Below are 16,166 nucleotides of genomic sequence, written 5' to 3' on the forward strand. Positions count from 1 at the left end.
ATAATAATGTCACTCAAAATCGATGGTTTGTGTTTATGACTAAAGAGTTCGCTTCCCAGTTATCCATGCAAATATCACGTTTTATAACAAATTTCTCGTATTATTGTGAATAATCCATACATGGCGTTCGATCTTATCATTGGCTTGATTTGCTTCGAAGTTTAGTATTCCCAAGTACATATAACCCGGGCGTTCTGTAACCCCCCTCCACTGATCTGAAATAGACTGAATAACTTGCAAAAATTGAAGCCGAAAGTAAATCTGCCCGAATCGAAATTGGAGACCAATATTAGTTATCACATATCCATGGAAACAACCGAAAAAACGGCGAGTTTCAAATGAACTTTGGAATTTGAAATGACTGAAGGGGAATTCCTTAATTTTTCACGGCGCTCTTTCGAAATATCTTTCGTATAATTACTTTCAATGAATTTCTCGTGCATCTTCTTTATTTCAATGTATTGATAGTCTCCTCTGAATAAATAACTATAGTGAACTTACGTCTGAGACTCAAATTTCCGAGTAGCCGGACCTTTGAGTCGAGCGGACGTCGAATTCAGAAGTCGTCTCCAGTTTCCCACTCCTTAAACGTGCAAAAATGAATATGGTGATGGCGCGAAATTCAAGCAAAGAAGAAGAGGCGATTTCTGATTATCATCACTCTTAAGCAGGTAGCTCTCGACTGTTTGATTGTTAGAAGAAGGCTAGTTCTTGAGGCTCTTTCCTTGATATTAATGCTGAGTTTGAGACTTCGAGTCAGGGGGAAACTAGAGTTCAACGCTAAGGGGATTGAATATTCATATATTCAGCTCCGCCCAGCTGATTTCTTTTGAAATTATAATCGCTAACATACCAAATCAGTCAAGATAATCGTTAACAAACCAAATCAGAGCTGAATGTATAAATATTCACCAACCCTCCTCCCCCCACACACGTAACGTTCTAGTTTCGACCCTGCTTCGAGTTCACAAAACGTAAAGGCATGTGTTCGGTGTTCCGTGTACTCGTCATGTCATCGCTTGAGAAGATCTGGATAGCGAGAAGAACTTTTACTAAAAGCGTGACAAAATTACAAAGTTCTACCTACTTTTGAATCAAACGCATGAAGCAGACATTACGATATAAATCAATCAATTCATGTGATCATTTATACTGATTAATACAATAAAACCATTAAAAATTTCTACTATTTATAAAATGACCATTATGATGAAAAATCAATCGACATGTTAGGCTTATCTTATTTCAGCACTTACGGGAGATTGATTGTCAAATATTCATTTGAATAAAGAGTTTGTTTTCATAAGCCATTGGGGTCAAAAACAACAAAATTCCAATGACACTCGAAGTGATATTTGATGTTTATTATTTTTGTAACATAGAATGAAAATTCTCGCAGGGATAAGGAATTGTTTATAATACAGTAATCTGCTACTTGTTCATTGTTTCATGTGAAGCCTATCGCTCCGGTTTGAGCAATATTTACATCAACATCTGTTAATAATTTGTTGAGTACTTTTCCCCATGAGTAAGACGATGATCTATGCAAACTTGAAATAGGTTAATGTTCTATCAAAAAAAATTAGGGACTGATTTTTTTAAGGTCATCAAACATCAACGAAAGTGTCTTGGATAAGGAGCTACGGTAAGTAACCAGGAGTATCTTTGTCTCTGATCATGGTACCACATTGCCTCGCGTGTCGTTCCATTTACATGAAGTATGTTGGGTGTTTGTTGATGCTGGGGGTAATGTGGGTACATAGCAGGTGGCACGAGGTCAGTTGTATGACAGACAGCTCCTACAGAGAAAACAAACAATATGAACACTTGATTACTTTAAACAGAATATGGAAAATCTTAATGTCTTTAACATATTTTTTTCCAGCACCCTCCTTAGAGATAAACACAAACAAAAAGTTTTAAAGTAGTTTATCATGTGCTAATAATCAGTAACTTTGTCTATCTAACTTTTCCTCCCGTTATGCAATTTTTTGATGTACAATGAATATAAAAACAGTCATTTTCAAAATAGAAGAATATAAATGAAGTGTCGAACGCGATTAATGCTAATGAGTAACGGCAACTACGCTAATCTATAGTTCGTATGTTGTGTGCAAAATGGTTTTTATATTGATAATCATTGGAACATGTGATAATCTAAGTCATCGAAGCAGTACTAATAGTTTTAATGTCTGGACATGGTGGAAATTATGCGCGATATTTGGAAATCAATTGCGTTAATACGCTTATCTATCAAGACAGTGATTTATTCTTAATCTCCATGCCAGTTTATGTTTCTCGTTTGTTTGCCTGAAGCTGTATTTTGCCTCAGAGTCGATAAATTTGCCATTAAAATTTATTTGTCCACGTGCCTTCATGGCTGCAGATGCTCATAAAGACTAAACTATCAGGTTTTTATTTGCATAATTTCCGTGAAATATAATCTGAATTCAAAAGGATAGTGCGACTTTAGCAGGAAAAAGCTTGCACTTGTCAAAGACAAACATGTGTTTGAATTCGATAAAATTTACTCATCAATCGGTCGCTGTTATTGGCCTCGCTAACAATAATTTGCCGCACACATTCATTGTAATGTCAAGCTTTTACTAACATGAGGTTTTAATCTGTACGAATGTCAGTCTTAGCTTTTGTACGTTGGTCTTTGGATTTTCAGCATGCGAATCGATTGAATCAATTTCTAGAATTCGAAACTCTTCTTCGTGCGATTATCTTCAATCAGGCAATGAATGTTGACAATATTTCTGAGATGTAAAGCTCGCCATTACTGAGCGCATTAACTTCTGTTATCAATTATGTCTGTTGAATGTATGGAACGAATTATCTTTTCCTTTGCTGACTTTTAGTGATAATGAATTTGACAATGGTCCAAACTGAATGACGGTGTTGTATTAATGACTAATGACTGTTTTAGTAAGTCATAATCTCGCCATCAGGGTACAGACTGCACAATAATAACCGTTTAATAAGGAATTGCGCTCTCGTAAAGAAACCGTCCGCAGTACATATTCGATACATTATTCTGCACACATGTACATTCATGTGTCAAGCGACTGTCGTCAAGTGTTTTACTATAGAAAGCCGCTGACAAAGAGCTATGTCTCCGCTGCGGAAATGATAGCGAAAACATGGCCTTACAGAATTTAACACTTACTCTTGAAGTGGCAGTTTACATTAACACCGCTCTGCCAACACAAACATTTGATTTAAAGCAGGAGAGCACGCGATGTCTTTTCGTTTTTATGTTCGCGTGCATCTTATTCACTCGTGTTCCACGGCTAAAGACTGTGTTACTCTTGTCAACTGCATATTATCTCTGTTGAATATTCGTATAAGAGGATGATTGCAAAGAAGTCTATAAAATGTAATCATGTTATCACTTTTCCAGTAATGTGTTTGGATTTAATCGCATTTATTTTCTTCCGTCGTCTCTTTTGTGCTGAAAATCACTGGTTGCGAAAAAACATCCGACTTTGTTGCCCAATGAAATCCCATATTTATGTTAGTTTTCAGTACTCTTTTGTGTCCCAAAGATATAGTAGCGTCAACCTCGAGGCAATATGTCAACTTTAATGAACAGATCATCACTTTAGTTCCACTTTGATTCTTCATGTGACATTTAAACCTTGTTGAAATGATTTCGATGAAAATCGAGAGTTTCAATTACGTCTATTCATTCCTGTTCATTCGCAAAAGTTCGTTCACGACAGTACTTTCATATCGTTTCTCGCGCAGGCATAAAATTATCGTGCAGTAATGATTGTCGTTGCTACTGCAGTAGTCGGAAATTCCGAATTTCGTGTTGTTATGATGCGTTTAAATGTGATTTGCCTGTTGTAGTAAACATGCATGACTCAACACTTGTAACAGCTAAGCTTCTGATTGCAAAGAAATCTTAGCTCAAACCAGTCGTCTGCGTTGATTGATGAAAAAATGAGAACAAATAACCATTTGACTTAAGTCTGAATTTTATCATAACAATGAAATATTAACTTGTGCACGGCTGCAAAAGTCTCGGCTTTCATTCTCGGTTTGTTTTTGGTTTCCGAGGTTTATCATCTAACACCTTTTATGTGACGAAGCGCGCTGGTGGGTGGGTTACTTTGCATAATTTGCGATGGGACGCTAAATTTGGACGATGATTTACGAATTACATGAGAGTAATATGTTAAGCAAAGTCCTCACTACACAAGACTAAGAGGAAACAAAGTTTATTTATCAATGTTTATTCACACGCAGCCGCGCCTCGCGTCTTTGTAAACAATTTAACAGCTTCGCTATCTTTCATATCCCTCATACGCACACCTTATGTAAGATAACATTTTAATTGTTGTTGTTTTAAACATTATTTGCTCATTAGTTCTCGTCGTACGCAATTATAAATACAGAGGGCCTATCTTCTCTGTTTTTGATGTATAATTCAAATGGTTTTGAGTACTTGTGGCTGTGAAAAGTTACAAACTTCGTCAACCGTATGTACTGTTAGTCTTGTATAATAATAATAACGAATACAGCGTGAATATCAACTTACCGGCATAGGAATGGCGCGATTCTTTAGATGGATTTTTCTTCTCGAGAATACTGGATATAGAGAAAGAGCTCCTAAACGTCGTTTTGCAATCTTCTCCGTTTTCAGACTCGTTTAGACGTCCGTGTTTCTCTTGTTTACTATCGCTATCGCTCGAATCATCTTCCGAAACATATTCTTCTTGTTTTGCTCCTTGACTTTTCACCTTAGGTCTTCGTCGTCGACGACGTCTGAAACTCCCATCTTCTTGGAGGTAATCGTTCAATGAACTGATTGTCCAGTAGTTATCTTTACCCCATGGTCGACTGGGATCTTTAAGAATCTTCGTGAAGCATTTGTTATAAGAGAGATTGTGTCGCACGGAGTTCCTCCATCCTTTGTACGCTCCTTGAAAGAACGTGTAGTGTTTGATTAGGTAGTCGTTTATCTCGGACAGCGTGAGTCGCTTCTCTGGAGATTTCAAGATTGCCGTTGCAATGAGCGCGATGTATGAATGAGGTGGCTTCTCGTTTGTTGATTTTGTCAATTTACTCGACATTTTATTGTTTTTGATAGAGTGATTTTGTTTGAAAACAACCTTCTCCGCGGGTAGTTCTGCTTTGCAAGAGGCTGGCAAGCTATGACTGAATTTATAACCACCCACATTGAGCACTATTCAGTCACTCGTATTAAGTCGTGATCAGATCAATTGTACAATTAAATCTTGATAAATGAAATTAATTGGCCAGTTCAATAAGATACGCTGACCTTAGGGGTCTTCAAGCCATCACAATAGCGCGGCGAGGAACGCCCATCTTATGTTGGCGGAAAGTCTATAATGATATTAGGAATTGGTGAAGGATAAACTGTCCATTAAGATAAGAGTTAGCGAGAACTATTTTGGAACCTGATGTTTGAACAGTGTCTTAAGGCGGTAGATTTGTTCAGCATTAAATAATACCATGAGAAGATTTGTACACTCTCTTAGGAAGATTGGAACAAAAGCAATACTCAGAAAACGTGTGTGCTTCAAGAGCGTCGTAGTTGGTGGAGTAACACTTACATCACGCATAGAAAATATTGCAGGATTTGATGTAAAAAAAAGGGGAATTCAATTGACTATTGTTCATGCAATCATTGCTTAGAAAAAAAAACACTATTTACTTGTGATCATTGCGATGTTTGTTTTCATAAAGATAAATCGCCATGCTCGATGCTTGCGCCTCTCATCAAACAACATGAAGCTAGACGAATTTTTTCAATCATTGTCGTCTCATGCCGTGTTTATTATACATAGAACTGTGAAAACTGTGAAAAACATCTGACTGTGCAATGACTGCGCCGGAAAATGTATTTAAATTTGGGTCTCTGTTTAAAGACTTTTATTTTAATAGCGTCGCGAGTTGCCGATGAATAAAAACAAACCTATTTAGCGTTTATCTTGACGTGTGCCCTACCCAGGAAAAAACTAACCAAAATTTAACCACTCAATGATTGAAACATTATACGATACCGTGCACCTGCAAATGCGCTATATATTATGGTTTAAAAAAAACAAGATGAAACGACTATAGAAAATCCACATCGTAGTTTTTCCCATATCACGAAGGAACTTAAAGTGTTTATTGCCGTTATCAATGTTTTCCAGAAATTTCTATAATCTTTTCAAAACCATTCAGATGATGCTCGCAAAGATGATTATTGCACAAAAAGAGATTAGAAATCGTCAAAGGTCAAAATAATAGGTTATCAAAATAGCTAAATTACTTAAGTGCTTTGTACTTGAGTATATTATTGCGATTTTCGACATTTCAGCTAGGCTCAATGTTTATTTCCATTTCGTGTAGTATATTTTACGATGCCAAGCAACTATCTTGTTATTTTTATTAACTGTATCATAATAATCTTTGTGTAATATCGTGCACATTGTTCAGTATGCTTTAAGACAAACTGTGCTTGAGTAAGCCACGTCATGTCGCGTCGTAGCATGCATCCTCATTCAGGCAAAGTGAGAATTATGGAACGGTGAAGCTTCGAAGATGACAAAAGCAAACAGTTTTTGTAATGGATAATCCGGCTTTACGCTTCTTTATTCGTGCATGTGAAATTCCTCTTAAGAAATCTTTGACATGATGAGTGAGTATCACACGTCAGCGATGTTTGAATCATGCAACTATTTTTGCTTATTATGCTGCACAGTCAGAACTATTCTGTCTCGAATATTTTTGATGGCTATCCTCAAAATCAGCGTCCTTCAATAAAGAATTGAAATGTTGAACTTTTTAGGCTCATTCAAACTTCGCTGGTTTAAACTTGAACTGTCGCAATTTGTATAGCGTCGTGACAATCATGCCATACTTTACCAGCTGGTATAGAATTCGAGGTATTTTTTCTATCGAAAGAATGCTGGTTATGTGTTTAATAAGTCAGTCATTTAACTCCTAATGAACACAGCATTGAACGCTGTATATGTTATACTCGGTAAACAGATATTTAAGTTCCCACATCCGCGTGACGGAAAAAACAAGTTCATTTCCCAAAAACCTATGCAACAAAAATAGAAGGTTACGCAAGTAGAGATGGCAAACAAAAACAAGTTTTATAATTATTAGAAAAAACTGACATGGATTAACCATTTATACAATCAGCACGGAAAATCCTTTGAGTTTTAAAACGTTTTGTAGCCAGATTATGCTGAGTAATGCCAGTTTATATTTGACGTCAATAATTGCGTCTGAGAGATTTCTTTAACGATTGTTAGGCTTTCGCGAAGAGCATGACGTGACAAGGGTTTTATAATTAAATAATTGCCAAAACTACTTTTTTGCTGGCGTTATATTTACATGATGATTTAGAAGCTCTCTTGGCTTGTTTCTTCACCCTGCTGGTTAATTTGCATGTTTTGCGCACGGCAACTTGAAGGGGTTTCATTTGCTCGAAATGATTTCATTACTGAAAGTTGATGAGTTGACCTTGCAATGAACTGACCACCACCACTAATCAACACACGACATCGTCTAACCTTTATTTATACTGTTGTTTATAGAAAGCTTTCGCCTCTCTGTTGGTTAGTGTATTTACGCCTTACCGTAGTTCCCTCGTACTGATCGCTAATTTCCTGTGGTTACAACTGCGTTGATTTTATAAATTTAAAGCAATCAAAAAAAGTATAGTTACAGCAACGTCACAACGTCTTAATTTTAGACAATGTACATTAGACACGGTAGTATCGTGTATTTTTGTATAAATTTATAAATGTCGATTTCGGGGTTAAAGCAGTTTCTCATTTTTTTACCCGACAAATGGAAGAAATATTTAATCTTTCAGCAAAAGAATTCAACTTCGTTGTCGAAGTGTTTTTTCATTTCTTGCTAAGTTCACATGGTGGATTTCGTGACTTGATGTTTGAATAATACCTCGAGTGTGTTTAATGGTGCCAAATCAAACTCGCCGCAAATTGTCGCCAGATGGTTCGTGACGTCACCTCATGCCAAAAAGCGCAATTTATTCAAACCACAATCGATGACTACTTGACTTTGATCACTGTCTGTGGTCGAAAGTCCAAAGCGATATTGCTTGCGAGAAGCATGAAAAAGTGAGTTCATAATATTAACCTCGCATTGATTGTGGACATTTGTCGACTAAATGTTGCATGAAAACAACGGAACTAACAAATTTTGAAGAATTACCTATGTAGACAATACTGTCGGTCAGTCGCGAACCTTAATGTGTGATTTGTTAATGACGGAAATTAAGAAAGAAATGGAGAACTCGTGAGATAATGGAACACTAGCACCTGCTATTTTAATGATTTAGCAGAGAAATCTTCCAATTACATGATGCAAGTCTCAGCCAAATTCGACAGATAACACTACTCATTGTATTAGCTGCGAACTTTCAAAAACATTGGCAAATTTCAAGCATCTATTTACAAAAGAAAAAATAAATGTCAATGTACATTTTTAAAATGTTTCATGAAGATTTCTCGGAGATACTTCAAGCAGCTTTTGCTGCATTTGCTCTTTGAGATCTTTATCAGAAAAATAACCTAGAATAATAAGAATTTGCATTTCAATAAAAGTGTCACGTGATTGGAGTAACCATCACTGTGTGAACAGAATGGAGCTCTCAAAATGCAATTGCTTATAAAGATAAGGTCAGTGACTGTAGATCAATAGTCTGTATACAGATACATTACCAACCACTGCAACAATATATGCAAATTTTTCCCATGATTTGTTGTTATGAAACTCCCCCTGTTCTGCCTATTGCAACTATATAAGGCAGGTGGGAGATTCTAAACTCTTCAGATCTAGTGAAAAAATTAGCATGTAAAGCCATGCTGTAACCAAACCGACATGAATAGAGCATGTTAAGAAATAATCTTTCCAAAATGCACTGATTTAAAGCATCTAAAGGCAATTTTTCACAAGTTTAACCAACACTGAATACCAAAATGGAGCATTCTATTATGTACAGAGCAAAGCTTATTGACTGTGATCTATTCATTTCTGTACTATCTACAATCTATAGACAGTAAGATAGTCAATAATGCATTCAAATATTGAGCTGGCTTTGCTATTGTCTTTAAAAAATGCCAGCTGATAGTAAATTATGAGAGCTATAGTCTATAGAAATAAGTACAGCATTATGCAACAATCTGTTGAGCAAAAGTCACTGGTTGTAGGTCACATTAAAGCTATAAAGGCTCACTGACCTGCAGCAAATTCACGAATATTCTCAGGTCTTTTTGTTAAAACTTCCCTGGTATAAGAAAAAAAATATTAGACATTTCATCACCACAGTAGACACTTTAGTTTGTATTTGTAAACAAATTAAAACTATGAATACTTCAAAAACTTGGTCCTATTGAAATTCTTTCGTATTTACAGCAGAAACAGTTTAGATTTGTAAAGAAATGTCAGATAATTTAGTGAAATTATCAGATATACATAGTATGACTGGCAATTACATCGAGCATTGCTATTTTGACAAAATAACCTCACAATATATTTTCTGCACTTATTTACGCTTCAATTCACTATTGGTTGTTATGGAAACATAGGTCCCTGCAACATAGAGCACTGGTGATGTAACTGGTTCATTTTTAACAAAATTGTTGTCTCATCTTTTTCTTCAGATTGACGCAGTTAATACATTTCTTAAAAAATCCTTTTCTTTGCAAAGAGTCTATTCAAACCGCAAATTGATGATAAGAAAAAGGAAGAAGAAAGTCATGGTAAACTGACGTTATTATTAATGGTGACTGTTGCTAAGTAACACATACCTGATGAACATTTGCAAAACATGTGAGATTTCTTCATGATCTCGCAAGTATTTCTCGTTTGCTATTCTCGCAAACACCTTCAACAATAGAAAATGAAGCATTTCAATATTTTCGTTTTCCAAAATAAGCAAAAAACATTTCACGAATCGACGAGACACTATTGTCCATTTGGCGCACACGTCGCGTCTAACCTTAAAATCGTTTAATTTTGCTTGCTGTTCGACCGTCAAAGCTCCTTCATCATTGTCTCCCAAACCAGTAATGTCGTTGAAACTTTTAGCCATTGCATCAGCCGCCTGGAAAGATATGAAATTGACAAGTCACAACTTGTCAAATGGCAATATGACTTCCTTCTTGTCAACTTTTATTTTGTATAACAGTCTACGGTCGCCTGCGGTCAGGTCGTTCTAAATGTTCTTCTCCCCCCCTACGGTGGCCCATCATAAGGGACACAATACTTCCATGCAAAATATTATGCTTTTCATTGAACATTTAATATTTCCACGCAAAATACTATGTTTTCCATGGAACATTTAATATTTCCGTGCAAAATACTATGTTTTCCATCGAACATTTAATATTTCCGTGCAAAATACTATGTTTTCCATGGAACATTGTTGCTTCGCCGTACAATATTGCTTGTTTTCCGTGCAACGTTCAAACTTGTGCGCGCGCATGAATTGAATATAATGCAGTTACTTGAAGTTTCGAGGAAATCTATTTGGTAAATCTAATCATTGAATCTCATAACCAGACTGGAAAGTATGTCGTTTTTCGACGAGATCTCCGGTGCGCACTATGAAATTACTGGTGTGCTGGTGTGCAAAATATATTTTATGGTGCACTGGTGCGCATATGACGATCAAAGCATAATAATATTAAATTAATATACGAAGTATCGCTAATCTCGGTGTACACAGGCTGTTTTCAGTGTTTTATTGTGTCAAACATGTTGTACGTCGCAAAATCTTTGGAAGGAAAAATAGTAATTTAATTGCCGTACAAGTAATTGAAATTTTAAAACGATCATTGCAGCTAACTAGCTCGGATTTAAGGTTGTTGCGAGGTAGGATGTTATTATGAAAGCTGACTGAGTCGATGTGTGAGTAATTTACTAAACACGTTCTCCATTTGCTTACTTTCATTTTCTAATTACTTCTAGGTGTTAATGCTGATGGACAGTACCAAGCGAGTACATTTCAAACGAAACTATACGAGCTTTTGGGGATGCATCGAAAACCAGATCCATACTTTCTTCTTCCTTGGGATGCATCCCACTGGCTAGACCTAGCGATCGTTGAGCTACGTGAAAACTCCTTGTCTTCCAATTTTATCAAGCTTATCATCAAACGCTCTAATCGCTTGCACACATTATTTGGAAGTAGCCGAGGACATGCTGAGTACAAGACGTATTCCAAAAATCAAGGATTAAAAGCGCTCGAAACTGTGACATATGCAACCACGCGATTTTCCAGTTCTGCTTTCGATCAATGGAAGAAAATTTACAATAGTTATCCCGCTTTGGTTACGGCATACAGTGCAAATCGAGAAGATAAAAAGGATGATTGTGACGAGACAAAATACCAACTCAGAAGTCAAGATTTTGCCATAGATCTATGTGGAATAATTGATGTGTTTCAGCCAGTTGTTTCGTTAATGATCAAATGTCAGAGCTTAAACGTGCCTCCCTTGAAAATTGTTGCTTGGTTTCCGAGAGTCATTGATATCTTGAAGGATATCAGGACAGAATTAAAGCGACTTAAGGACGGAGATGTTGTAAAACCAGCTGAAAAGTTGTTGCCAAGACTTGCAAAACATTGGCAAGAATTAACAAAAGAAGAAATTGAAGAATGTTCGTTTCAAGGAATACAAGTCTGCGAAGGATGGCTCGTAGTCAATGAGAGTGAGCAACTCGTCGAAGAACCGTCTACAGACAAGACTGGGAAACAACATAAGAGAAAGACTTTTACTTGGGAGGCACGATCACCAAATGATTGCCTAGATGGTCTTTATCAACTCACAGAAGATATTCCAATGTGTCTGGCATCTCGCTACAAAAACATTAAGATCGACAACATCACTAAGTTAGAAGCTGTGTTTGACATTGAGGGACTAACAAAGCTTCTTTGTCATTTTTCTCACGCGAATGTCAGCAGGACTGGAAGACATCTTTGGGATCTTCGCGGGAAAATAGAGTTTGCCGATTTTTTCAAGTATATTTTGGGAATATTTATCTTGGCCTTACTATGTGTAATAACTTTATCACATGACACTCTTACCTAATCTTTCTACATCTTCATGTTTTAGGTATGTTTGCCATTTGCCTCATGTCATGCAGCTACTAGACGACCAACCATTACTGAAACTGTTGCCACATAACAGTGATAGTGTCTTAGAGCAATTTAAAGAAACTGTGCTTAGAATGGTCTGGGAAGGTCTTGGTAATTGTCGTTCGTATATGTTCATCGATGAAAAGGACCAACCAGTGACAGAATTTGAAAAGGAGCAGCTAATTTCCCTTAAATGCATTGAGGATCCTGCACTAGATTTGTGGTTTACTCTGAAATTTTCTTCGGGAAAGGCAGTGAAAGCAAGGATCAACGAAGAATTTGTGTACACCAGCATGTACACAAATGAAGATATAATAAGGTCAATTGGTCAAGAAATGTGCATCGCACTTGACGTAGCTCTTTCCACAAGTGGTTGTGAGGCTATAGTAGAAGGATTTTATAGTCTTATGGGTACTCACAAGAAAACTGGAGGCCAATCTAATGAGGTTTTGGTTCATAGATTTATAGTAGATTGGTGCGTTCCCCAGCCCGTTTCATGTCCTCGTACCATGAGGGCCATTGCAGAAATTTATACAAACGGTGATGAAGACTATAAGCTACCAAAGCATCGGCTACCATATTTTAAAGAAGACAGAGCGTCAAATTTTGAAGTGAGCAAAGTTGTGGATAGAGTGAGGCATGAGCCTCCTCGATGTCCACATGTTTTGCATGAAAATGATTTTGGTGAACTATGACGGAGTTGTACTCACTCAAGGATTTATAGTTTTAAATGCGATATTTTATCTTTTAGTTTTTACTTTATCTGTAAACTGTAAATGTACACTGTAATTGTAAATGCTTGTTGCCATTGTAAACTATTCAACAAACACGCAAGAGCTTAAACAAAGTTAACTACTGCGTTATTTTAGGAATACTCAGCACCACATGCATCATTGAATTACCCTGCCACGCCCACAAATGTGGCGGAATTTTGCCACGCCCAAATATGCCTGGTGTGCAATAATATTATTAAAAAAAGATCTCCGGTGTGCAGAAGACATACTTTCCAGCCTGGTCTCATAAAGCACGAGTCTGAAAGTGGAATTTTTATAGCAAAATGTTCTGCCAAAGTTGTGGAACAAAGCTTTTGGATAAAGCCAAATTTTGCCACAACTGTGGATTTTGTGCATTATCAGATGTCGGTAAGAACACAACCCTATAGTTTATAAAATACAAGTGCACGAACGTTCGTTCAATTGTAAAATGGAAGTTGTTCATTCTACTTTTTATTTATTTAAAATCTTCTTATCTATCCCTCTTCTTCTCATATGTTTTCTCATATTTTTGGCTGTTGTATTATTTTCTTAAACAATATATTTCGAACTGTTTTTAAACACAGAAATAGGCTCAAAACCTCTAAGCAAGACCATTGGAGTAAAGCCCCTTTCATTTGAAGAGTTTCGTAAGAAGAAAGAGGAAGACAGATCATCAAAATTTAAGCCAAAACCTGGTGGAAAAAAAGCAAAGTTGTCATAAGAGGTGAAGGTGCAGGTTGGCATTGTGAAAGACAAATTGGAGATGGTGTATTGGTTAGGGTGAAGTCAAGGACAATAACAATTGCAGTTGTTGAAGATGTTGATGGAAATGCTCTTCTTGAAAAAGCAATTGATAAACATTCAAGACATCATAAACAATTTAACAAGTATAACAAATATGTTCTTTTGTATAATGACATGTCAATTGTGAGGTATTTACCCCAGACCAACATACCATTTGTGCTTTCAAAATAAAGAGAAGATTTGTTGCTGCCATACTCCAAAATGTATTTCTGGCTATGTACAGAAGATGATTTTGAAAATTCAACTTCTGATGAAAGTTCTGACAAGGAACTTGAAGAGATTTCGATGAAGTATCATAAGTCTCAACCTTCAACATCAAAGTCATTGGCCACAACAGGTTGTGGGGATTTCAATGAAGATGCAAGTAATAAAATCCTCCAATCCTCTTCTTTGTCTTCTCAAAGTTCATTTACCTCAACGCCTCAAGTTTGTAGTATGTCACAAGGACAATTGTCTCAGCATGGAATAGAAAAATATCTATTGCAACATCAATGCCCTACATGTCTTGGATACTATTCGTGCAGACATAGAGGCTCATGCAGACATGTGTGCAGAAAGGTGGATAGACCCAATTGGCAAGTTATCAGATGACGATCAAAATAACCTGGAAAACACACTCATTGCTGAAGAGGAAACTGGACAGCCAACTGTTGCCACTATGCAGAAGTTTCATCTAATTCAGGACAATGTTAACAGATTGTCTACCAACAGAGTTACTATTCGTAGGCGATTAGCTTTTGCAGATTATGTGGATGCGGGAAGCGAAAATGGTTTGCTGAAGGAAAATCTTAAAATTTGTTTTGCTGGTGAACCTTCTATTGATGGTGGTGGCCCAGGAGGAGTTTTTCACAGGTGAGAAAATCAGTGAAGATTTTTTCAATTCATACTGTACAACTGTGCAAAGAAACCAATATGTAGTAATTTGAATATTTGTTTTTATACCTTGTTTAATGCTAAGTCTGTTTCATTGTATTGACAGATGTCCTACAACACATTAAGTCAACTTTGTTTGATGCAAATGGTTATCCACTGTTTAGTGCATGAGCACTAGCAAATAAAGACTTCATGGTTGCTGGTGAGTTAATATCATCCTCTCTGGCACAGGGAGGACCAGCCCCATGCTTCTTGGCAAAGAATGTATTTAATTATGTGGCTGAAGGGGTAAATAGCATACAGGCCAACAACTGGTTGGAGTTGGTTCATGATGCTAATTTCAAAGATGAAATTGATAAGGTAAAAAATATGCACTCATTGAGAAAAGCAAGCAAATTTCACTTTAAAATATCTCAAAGCTGTGCTTAAAGATAAGAAAAAATTAACTCTCATTTGTTCTACTTATTACCATAGCATTCTTAATTGCATTCAGTTAGTTAAATGTGAGAGCGATGAGGAGCTGAGGACATTGCATTGCTCAGATGACATGATGAACATTCTGCAATCAATGTGGCTACAGGGGTGTTCCCTCCAAGGAGAAATTGGCCTCACGAGACAACATTATTCGGTATAAAACCATGGTCATGTTTTCATACATACAGTTCAATCTACATTGTTCATCTTTTTTGACACATCAATATCTTTTGTTGTAGGTCGATTGTAATTGCAGGAATTGGCCATATGCTGGCAGTGATGGACAAATTAAAAACTGGTCTTATACTTTTTGGGGTTCTGCAGCAAATTCAACATCACCGGCAGATAATGGCATCAATGCTTACACTGGATGGTGTTGCTAATTTTTGCTTGACTGCAGACATTGTTCTTGAAAATATGACTGTGGAGTTTAGCCTGGAAGGAAGCAACAAAAACAATGGAAATAAATGTCCACAAATTTTTTGTGACTATATTCAAGAATTGGACACAAAAGGTGAATGAGATAAATGCAATTGTACCTACTTTAATGGCTTTGACTATCTTAAACACTTTTCCTTTATAGACACTAGCACATCATTAAAATGCTGTACAGATTCATCACTGGAAGCCACTCTGTAACACCACTGGGAGCAGAAAAGCACATCACTGTCAAATTTAAGCATGGCTGCCCTGCAATTGTAAATGCCGTCCAACTGCTACATGTGACCCAAGTATCTGCTTTCCAATTCACTTTGATAATACTAATGATTTTGACTTAGCGATGGACAATGCCTTACTGGAGTATTCGGGTTTGGTTTTATATGAACTTGAAAACAAAGTCCTTCAATGTACATATGATATTGTTCTGTTGTCAAAGAATACTTTTGCAAACTTCTTAAGTACTGCATATTAACTACACATAACTCATCAAATTATCAAAAATAAGCATCATTATAGTCTTCTGGAAACTCTAGTTGTTGAATGTCCACTAAGTAATTAAAATAGTCTTGGAATATTTTCCATTTTCAGTTTCTTGCTGTGCAATTCTCATTTCAACTTCCTGCAGCTTCTCATCAGGGACTTGGACTGACAATCAAAGCCTCCATATTGCTCTGGGA

General features: G+C 36.6%; 4 protein-coding genes across 4 annotated transcripts; 2 read left to right on the forward strand and 2 right to left on the reverse strand.

Annotated features, from left to right (window-relative positions):
• Window positions 1-1,134: 1,134 nt before the first annotated feature.
• On the reverse strand, window positions 1,135-5,331 carry LOC124436396 (forkhead box protein Q1-like). Its single transcript, XM_046986312.1, has 2 exons — window positions 4,550-5,331; window positions 1,135-1,799 (listed from the first exon to the last, which is right to left on the reverse strand). Exons 1-2 carry the CDS (start codon window positions 5,082-5,084, stop codon window positions 1,615-1,617), a joined length of 720 nt encoding a protein of 239 aa, XP_046842268.1. The 5' UTR covers window positions 5,085-5,331; the 3' UTR covers window positions 1,135-1,614.
• Window positions 5,332-8,304: 2,973 nt separating this feature from the next.
• Window positions 8,305-10,196, reverse strand: LOC124436756 (RIIa domain-containing protein 1-like). Its single transcript, XM_046986720.1, has 4 exons — window positions 10,004-10,196; window positions 9,813-9,889; window positions 9,243-9,289; window positions 8,305-8,573 (listed from the first exon to the last, which is right to left on the reverse strand). The coding sequence occupies exons 1-4, from the start codon at window positions 10,094-10,096 to the stop codon at window positions 8,488-8,490; spliced, it is 303 nt and encodes a 100-aa protein (XP_046842676.1). The 5' UTR covers window positions 10,097-10,196; the 3' UTR covers window positions 8,305-8,487.
• A 616-nt stretch (window positions 10,197-10,812) lies between these two features.
• Window positions 10,813-12,985, forward strand: LOC124436753. The gene is made up of 3 exons (XM_046986716.1): window positions 10,813-10,878; window positions 10,975-12,025; window positions 12,120-12,985. The coding sequence occupies exons 2-3, from the start codon at window positions 11,040-11,042 to the stop codon at window positions 12,835-12,837; spliced, it is 1,704 nt and encodes a 567-aa protein (XP_046842672.1). The 5' UTR covers window positions 10,813-10,878; window positions 10,975-11,039; the 3' UTR covers window positions 12,838-12,985.
• Window positions 12,986-14,638: 1,653 nt separating this feature from the next.
• Window positions 14,639-15,492, forward strand: LOC124436755. The gene is made up of 3 exons (XM_046986719.1): window positions 14,639-14,934; window positions 15,068-15,202; window positions 15,288-15,492. Exons 1-3 carry the CDS (start codon window positions 14,767-14,769, stop codon window positions 15,429-15,431), a joined length of 447 nt encoding a protein of 148 aa, XP_046842675.1. The 5' UTR covers window positions 14,639-14,766; the 3' UTR covers window positions 15,432-15,492.
• The last annotated feature ends 674 nt before the right edge of the window (window positions 15,493-16,166 follow it).

This window comes from Xenia sp. Carnegie-2017, unplaced genomic scaffold, assembly GCF_021976095.1.
Source record: "Xenia sp. Carnegie-2017 unplaced genomic scaffold, XeniaSp_v1 HiC_scaffold_16, whole genome shotgun sequence".
In the NCBI taxonomy this organism is placed as follows: Eukaryota; Metazoa; Cnidaria; class Anthozoa; order Malacalcyonacea; family Xeniidae; genus Xenia; species Xenia sp. Carnegie-2017.

Bases quoted from the DNA above. Each gene is read 5' to 3' on its own strand.
- LOC124436755 (XM_046986719.1), top strand. From the start codon at position 14,767: ATGGTTGCTGGTGAGTTAATATCATCCTCTCTGGCACAGGGAGGACCA. The intron at 14,935-15,067 runs GTAAAAAATATG...AATTGCATTCAG, and splicing joins TCAAAGATGAAATTGATAAG to TTAGTTAAATGTGAGAGCGA. The intron at 15,203-15,287 runs GTATAAAACCAT...CTTTTGTTGTAG, and splicing joins TCACGAGACAACATTATTCG to GTCGATTGTAATTGCAGGAA.
- LOC124436396 (XM_046986312.1), bottom strand. From the start codon at position 5,084: ATGTCGAGTAAATTGACAAAATCAACAAACGAGAAGCCACCTCATTCA. The intron at 1,800-4,549 runs GTAAGTTGATAT...TTTTCTCTGTAG, and splicing joins ATCGCGCCATTCCTATGCCG to GAGCTGTCTGTCATACAACT.
- LOC124436753 (XM_046986716.1), top strand. From the start codon at position 11,040: ATGCATCGAAAACCAGATCCATACTTTCTTCTTCCTTGGGATGCATCC. The intron at 12,026-12,119 runs GTATATTTTGGG...TTCATGTTTTAG, and splicing joins GAGTTTGCCGATTTTTTCAA to GTATGTTTGCCATTTGCCTC.
- LOC124436756 (XM_046986720.1), bottom strand. From the start codon at position 10,096: ATGGCTAAAAGTTTCAACGACATTACTGGTTTGGGAGACAATGATGAA. The intron at 9,290-9,812 runs GTATGTGTTACT...TTCTTATACCAG, and splicing joins GTTTTGCAAATGTTCATCAG to GGAAGTTTTAACAAAAAGAC. The intron at 8,574-9,242 runs GTCAGTGAGCCT...TTATTATTCTAG, and splicing joins TATTCGTGAATTTGCTGCAG to GTTATTTTTCTGATAAAGAT.